Source organism: Eumetopias jubatus, unplaced genomic scaffold (assembly GCF_037043125.1).
Source record: "Eumetopias jubatus isolate StellerSeaLion01/CBP00866 unplaced genomic scaffold, mEumJub1_p1.0 scaffold_16, whole genome shotgun sequence".
Classification (NCBI taxonomy): Eukaryota; Metazoa; Chordata; class Mammalia; order Carnivora; family Otariidae; genus Eumetopias; species Eumetopias jubatus.
Genome location: NW_028274822.1, coordinates 27,364,890 through 27,372,174, shown reverse-complemented (window position 1 = coordinate 27,372,174; position 7,285 = coordinate 27,364,890). Strand labels below are relative to the sequence as shown.

At 57.5% G+C, this 7,285-nt stretch overlaps 1 protein-coding gene across 3 annotated transcripts in view; it reads right to left on the bottom strand.

Annotated features, from left to right (window-relative positions):
- Positions 1-762: 762 nt before the first annotated feature.
- The window catches only part of ST8SIA5 (ST8 alpha-N-acetyl-neuraminide alpha-2,8-sialyltransferase 5), a 51,207-nt gene continuing 44,684 nt past the window's right edge, over positions 763-7,285 (bottom strand). For all 3 annotated transcript variants that reach the window (XM_028098379.2, XM_028098380.2, XM_028098381.2), the window contains 4 exons: positions 6,917-7,061; positions 3,239-3,351; positions 2,406-2,498; positions 763-1,231 (listed from right to left, as the gene is read on the bottom strand). In XM_028098379.2, the coding sequence (XP_027954180.1) occupies positions 763-1,231; positions 2,406-2,498; positions 3,239-3,351; positions 6,917-7,061 (820 nt within the window). The remainder of the gene's footprint in view (positions 1,232-2,405; positions 2,499-3,238; positions 3,352-6,916; positions 7,062-7,285) is intronic.

Below are 7,285 nucleotides of genomic sequence, written 5' to 3'. Positions count from 1 at the left end.
CTGGAGGCGCCAAGACTGTGTGTGTGCCTGAGGATGTGGGTGAAAGCGCGAGGCTCCCATCACACGGTGTTGAGATGAAGATGCTAAGAGACACGGGGCTTGCAGTAGATCTCACGGCGTCACTTAAGGGACTCAAATCAGTTGGAGTGACCGTGGTTAAGACCCTGGACCTCCCTGAGCCACTCTGTCTTCACAGGAGGGTCTGGCTGCTGGGTTGATCTGTAAGCTCTGAGATTCTAGATAGCAATTCACAGCTGGGGCCGCGGTATAAAACCCTGGAAGCCAAAAGTCGGAATTAAATCTTGACCGTGCTCACAGTTCCGGTCTCCCTCGTTTCCGTTCTGGAGGGCCTTCCTTTAGCTGCAGCAAGGCCACTACAGTGTGTGCTCTCCCCAATGCTAAAATTGAGTGCAAATGTGCTTTATTCACTTGCAATCCCTCAAGGCCCCTGATCTTGGGGCGTGGCTCAGCAGCATGCTACCCGTGGGCAGGGCGGGGATACGCCCCCCCCCCCCCCCCCCCCCCCCCCCCCCCCGCCCCGCGCAGGCCAGAGAGCCTAGCACACAGCCGGCTCTGCCCCGGGGGCCCCCAGTCCTGCCTCCTGGCCCACACCACCCACGCAGGAAGCTGAACGCCCGAGGTAGTGACAGCCTGAACGCCAGCCACCGCCCCCCGTCCCCCCGCCCTCACCCCGCCCGGCGCAGGAAGGAGAGGAGGAGCGGGGTCCTGCTCGCCGCGGGGGCCGGCCAGCCCGCGCCACCCTCAGCAGCAGTTGCAGGCGCCCGTGTGCACGCGCAGGATGCCCCGGCTGTGCAGGTGCAGGAAGTTGAATATCTCGGAGGGCATGGCGTGGAAGCCGGGACGAGGCTTGACGTTGTCATAGTAGTGGTGGGTGATGTAGAGGCCCGAGGGGTTCATGGGGAAGGCCCAGAAGCCGAACAGGTGCACCTCCTCGCAGAGCTCGAGCGCCGCCGTGGCCAGGATGAGGCCGGTGCTGATGCGCTTGGCGCGCACCCCCAGGCTGAGCCAGTAGCGCGACACGTTGACCAGGTACTGCGGGTGGAAGTAGTACACGGCCTGCGGCGACTCAAAGTCATCCAGCACGTACTTGACACGGATGGACACGTCGGTGTTGCGCGTGTTGTAGAAGGCGGGCAGCAGCACCGACGCGTTCTCGTACACCTGCAGCACCCGATAGAAGGGCCGCCGCCACTTCTCCAACTTGTGGAACCTGGGCGGGGCCAGAGCAAGACGGTCGGCAGCCCACTCTCCAGGCCATGTGCCCCCCGGAGCCACCTGCCGCCCCCACCGGCCACCCGCCACCCCGGGGCCTCTTCGGAGCACGCAGGGCACTCCAGGCCACCCTGCTGCTCCCTTTCATTTCCTTCGCCTCCGAAGATGAATGCCCTGCCTTTCTCGGGACGGCTGTATTTGTGTAAGTGGACCCAAAGGGACAACAATGTAGGGACTGCCGTGCTTCACCCCAAGGGATGAGGGCATCCCAGGGTGGACTCGGTGGGGCAGGGGTGAGGAAGTGGAGGCTCTCCCTGGAGTCCTCAGGCCATTCACCTGTGCTTTCTCTCCCAAGGTCCCCAGTGAAGTTCACCAAATGAGTCTGCCTGTCCTCTCGGCCGCTCCTCCCCCACAGCCCCTCCCTGCCCTTCTTCCTCACATTAAAGGGCCCTCCCGTGGGCTCATCTCCCTCCTCTCCCCTAATCCTTCACTGCGCTGACTCTGTAAGTATCCTTGGGCACCTCACCTGATTTACTGACTCCCCACCCTCTGGTCTCTGGCTGTCCCCCGTCTTGCCCCTAGCCTGACCTGGATGGTGTGACTGTGCCCCTGGCTGGAGTTTTAACCCCTGAACCCCCTTCCCTGAGGCCTCCCACATGCACAGACCCCAGGAAGGGCACTCAGTGGGGACTGAGATCTTTGCGTGAGGCTTCTCCCCAGAGCCACCTGGACACAGGAGCATAGGAAGCTGCCTGCCCCCATCACACACTGGAAAGCTTTATGGCCCATCTAGGTGAAGACTGTCCGGACCAGTGCTGTCCAAGGGAACTATCATGTAGGCCACATATGTAATTTTCAATGTCCTAATGATCACATTTAGATAAGCAGAAAGACATGGGTGAAATTTATTTTTATATTCTATTGAATGCTCACAATGTTTTATTTAACTTGATATACCCAAAATACTACTATTTCAACATGTAATCAACATAAACAATTGAGGAGCTGTGGCCCATCGTCTTTTTCATGGTAAATCTTTGGAATCAGGTGTGTGTCTCCTGCTACAGACAGCACCTGTCAATCTGGATGCCGCATTCCCCATGGCCGGTAGCCACGTGTGGCAGTCAGGGCTGCTCTCCTGGATAGCATGAGTCTAGGGGAGGCTCACTGACCTCTCTGTGATGATGCTGGGGTTCACAGTGACCACATCTGTCTTCACGCCCACATCCATGGTGTACTTCTCTGAGATGGGGGGTAGGTTGCACCTGCAGAAGACACAAGGCAGCCTGGCTGCATGTACTCACTCATTCCAGAGGGAGCTGGAGAGTGGGCAGCGCGAGGGTGTGGGGAAAGGAAGACGGTGCTCACACGCAGAAGGGTGCCGAGGCAGCCAGCGGGGTGGAACCTTGGTAGCCTGTGCACAGAGGGGCAAGTTCAATTCCTTCCCTCTCCCACACTGAGTGGCACAGTGATTATGGATCCATGACCCATGAGACCCCACTACAGCCTCAACCCCAATCCCTTTGCTTTAAGCTTTTATTTTCAACCCATTTTCTTGATCCAGGCTAAAGACTGTAAGCGAGGATCACCAAAGAGATAAGAGGGGGCTCTATCCAAGGAAGAAGAAATACAAGGGCCAGTCTCCAGCTTAAAGCCAGGGCAAGCCAACACTGGTGTCAGCCACAAGGTTGCCCTGGTTCCAAACACTGCTTCTGGAAGAGAACTCAACCACGGAGGAGGCTGCAACCTCCCATTCCGCAGATGTGGAGACTTGAGGCCCTGACAGGTTTGGCCACTGGCCCCGAAGGACAGGGCTGGAGAAGGGAATAAGCCAGAGTGTAAAAGTGTGCAGGGGTGGGGAGTGGGGACCGGTCACCTGAAGGGCAGCATTAGGACACAGGGCATTAGGGCATGGGGCTGGGGCACCCCCGGAGGGAAGGGCAGGGAGCGGGAGGGCTGTGGGGGGGTAGAAGCAGCAGGTGCAGGGCCGGGGCTGTTCTTTTACCGGAAGACAAAGTCGGCACTGTTGATCTCCCGCCCACAGCGGCTGTTCTTTAGGATGCCTCCGTTGCCCACCACTGCACACTTCTTAAACTGGGACCGGTAGTAGGGCATGTCCTGGGGGAGACGGGCACACAGCTGTCAGGGGCAATGCCCTCCCTGCCTTCTTCCGCTGCCCTCACCCCTGTACCGACGGCCACCTCTCCGAGCCAGCCTGGCAGGGACTGTGGGGGGAAAGTGGTTATTCCACCTTGCAGATGAGAAGAGCGGTCAGGAGACTTGTTCTCAGTCCCCCTGGCAATTACGAAAGCTGGAAGAGAAGCCGGGTCTCCACAGCCTTTTTCGACAAGCCCTGGGATGCCTCAGGTTTCCTGAAAGAAGGGAGTACAGGTGATGGCCAGTCCTGCTTGCTTTTGGTTTTCCCAGTGTTTGGAAGCTCATCTTCTTTATGACTTCCAGGATGCGTAGGCTACTGGTTCGTGCAGATGTGCTGGGGGGTGACAGCAGCAGAGACGGGCACAGGGCCCTAAACCTGGCCCTCCCCCCTTTCAGCTCAGGGCAAGGTACACAGGGAGGACGTAGGCCTGGGACACCAAGGTAATACGGCCTGGAACAGATGCTGGGACTTGGAAACAGCAGAACAAGAGACCAAGGGTTGAGAAGCAAGGCCACCACAGGGGAGCAGTGAGAGCCTGAAACACCTCAGATCTCTGCAGAGGAAGGGCTCAGAGTACAGGAGAGCCCGGGTCTCACCCCCCAGCGACAGTGGCCCTTGCAGGAGCCCTGGGCATGACCACCTCACAGCACCTTGACCTTGTCACGCCCTGACTGCTGGGCTTACATCGGTCTGGGCGCCGGCTGCCCACAAAGGTTCCCTGGCCATGCCCTCCAGGGGACCCCAGGCAAGTGCTGGCTGGCCTGAGGGGTTAAGAGTCCTGGTCCTGCCACATCCCTGCTCTAGGTCATAATCCCCCCCTGGGCAGCCGGGGGCAGACGGAGCCCAGCAGCCACAAGCACGGCACAGGCAGAAGCACAGACCTGGAGTCAAGGGTAGGGAGACCAACCACCCCAGCTGGCCCAGGACTGGGGAGCTTTGCCTACGATGCAGGACTTTGCTTGGGTCCACCCAGGAGAGTCTGAGGCCAACCAGGATTGGGCGCCTGAGGCAAAAGCCCCAAGCTCAGCCCTGGTTTTGCCCCATCATGAGATGAAGGAACCATGGACTGGTGTTCTGAGTTCTCAGCAACTCAGTTTTTCCACCTGCAAAATTCGGATAATAACATGCGAGTGTCATGCTTTTCAACGCGATGATGCAGAGCAGAGTTTCTCAACTTGGCGCTTGTTGACATTTTGGACCAGACCATTCCTCATTGTGGGGGGCTGACCCATGCGCTGCAGAACGTTTAGCAGCAGCATCCCGTCGCCTCTCCCCACTAGACGACAAGGATATCACGACGACCAAAATGTTTCCAAACATTGCCAGAGGTCCCCATGGTTAAGAACCACTGGTGTAAACGAAAAGCCTACCCAATGTGGTGCTTGACCCACGGGTATCTCTGCACGGGGACCAGGTTGTTATTACTGTCATGAGGCCCCAAAGCTCCCCCCGGGGGCCCACAAGCCTGCGGGGCTCCCCTCCTAGCACACAGCAGCTGGCCAGCCCTGAATGATCATGGCCCTGGTGGCACCTTGGGCTTCCGGTGGGGCCCACCACCAGGTGGCGTCATGGAAAATCACACCACAGCGGACCCTCAGGAAGGAGGCTAGATCTGCAGGAGGCGCTGCGTCTGTCTGTGGGAAGCTGTCCCTCAAGGCCCATTTTCCCTGGAGGGATGGGCCCAGAGGCCACGGGGCGGGGGGGGGAGGTGGGAGGGGGGGAAAGGGTATCTCAGAGCCAGCGGGGAAAACGGCACTGCTTGACTTCTACCAGGGAAAGGAAAAAACCAAAGTTATCTTTGGAGAGAGGGAGGCCTTTATGTTCTATGTCAGTGTTTCCCAAACTTCTGCACATCAAAAACAACCTGGAGTACTTTCTGAAAATAGAAATTCCTGGGCTCCATCCCAGAACCACGGAATCAGAATCTCTAGGGTGGGGGTAGGAGACCGAGAAGCTGTATCTTATACAAACCCGAAGAAAGACTTACCCTGAGGCAATACTTTACGTCACAGGATCTGATTGGGGGGAGGGGGTGGCTCATTACGGCCTCCGGCCACATCAGACCTGCCCGGTTCTGTATACTGCCCCCACCCCCACCCCCTCCGACCGAGCTAAGCATGGATTTTATCTTTGTAAATCGTTGGGGGGAAAATCAAAAGAAGAACATTTTGTGACATGTAAAAATTAGGTGCAGTTCACATTTCAGTGCCTAACAGGAACTAGAGCATCCCGGAGCCCAGCCACCCTCACAGGCTCACGGAGGTCTGTGGCCGCTTTGTGCTGGCACCATAAAGGTAAACAGCTATGACAGAGACCATATGGCCTGCAAAACTTAAAATGTTTACTCTCTGGCCCTTCCCAGGGAACATTTGGCAACCCTGCTCTAACTCCCTGGGCCTCGGCAGTCCAAACCCATGGCCCTCCGTGGACCCATATGTCATAACCGAGCTGTGCGTCACCCACTGGCACGACCCACACGAGATGCAAATCCACCTGCTGTCCCCAGCCTCCTGTTCCGGGCCTTGCAAGACCCACCTCGAAGTTGGCTTGTATCCATCATCCTCCAGCGCTGTGATGGGGGAGAGTCTGTGTGACCCTCTGTGTAAGTACCAGAACGCAGGGAGCCCTCCTGTGGAAGCAGGGCAGCCCAGACCCTCGGATTTCATCCAGAAAGACCTGAACACGCCCCCATTCAGCATGTCTACACACTGGACCCACTAAGTCCTGCTCTGGACCCAGCAATCTCCAGGAGGTGCTTATGCACACATCCAGTGAAATCTTCCTCCTCTTTAGATGATAACCATCAGAATGAGCTGAAAATGCAGGTTCCAGGGCCCCTTCTCTGAGAGTCTGATGCCGCTATCAGGCCACAGGTGAGTGCATATGCCCAGCCTTCAGTGACCTGAGCCGTCAAGCAGGGGGATCACTTACCCTGAGTTCCCCCTGGTGGCCAGGGAGCCACTGTGCTAGTCCTGAAGAACAACCTACCTCCAGACTTCTTTTATGTAAAGGAGAACAATTAACATCTAACTTGTTTAAGTGAGATTTTCTGTTATGAGCAGCCACACCTATTCCTAGCCCAAACTCCAGTGTTACGGACAGGGAGACTGAGGCCTTGGAAGACATCATAACCATCCAAGGTCAGCCAACGTGAGATCAGTCTTTCTCGCTTTGCTTTCTACTGGTTTGTGATTTCTTGGGCACACAACCTTTGCATGAACGTTTTTTGCTCCTGCGCCTGCCTCCAGTGGGAGACTTAATCACTGTCCCAGGTGTCTTCAGGATGTCCTCGGCAAGCAACGCAATAACCAAAATTTGATAAGCAAAGTCCCTCAAAGAGTAGCCAGTTGGCATTCACCGGGCCCAGACAGGAGCCCTGGAAGACAGTCTACTGAGCCAACCAGAGCCAGGACAGTGGATGCGGAGGGCGTAGCAGAGGGATGCCACACCCCGCAGGCAGGGCCGCATAGGGCCATGTGGGGTCGCCCCTTTGCCCCGCCCAGACTGCCCTGCCCAAAGCAGCACCTTGGGAAACATGCGGAAGATTTCCTGGTTGATGTGGTAGATGCCGCTGGTGTCCACTTCATACTTGAGCTTCGTCCCCAGGGGGGTGTTCTTCTGGGTGGTGAAGAGGAAGGAGGGGGCATTGCAGCACCTGGACAGAGTGGACCTGCCAGGTAGGAGACAGAGCGGGAGAGACAGGTGACATGGGGCAGAGCCAAGCTGCTGGAAGAACAGGGGGGTCATGGAACTGAGGCTCCTCAAGGTGATCAGGGAGCTCCGTGCTCTCCTACCCCTTCCCGCACTCACCCCCCACCCCACACCCCTGCTCATGCTGTTCCTCTGCCTTCAACACGCCTCCCAGTGCCTGGGCCTTTCCTCCTTTCCTCACGC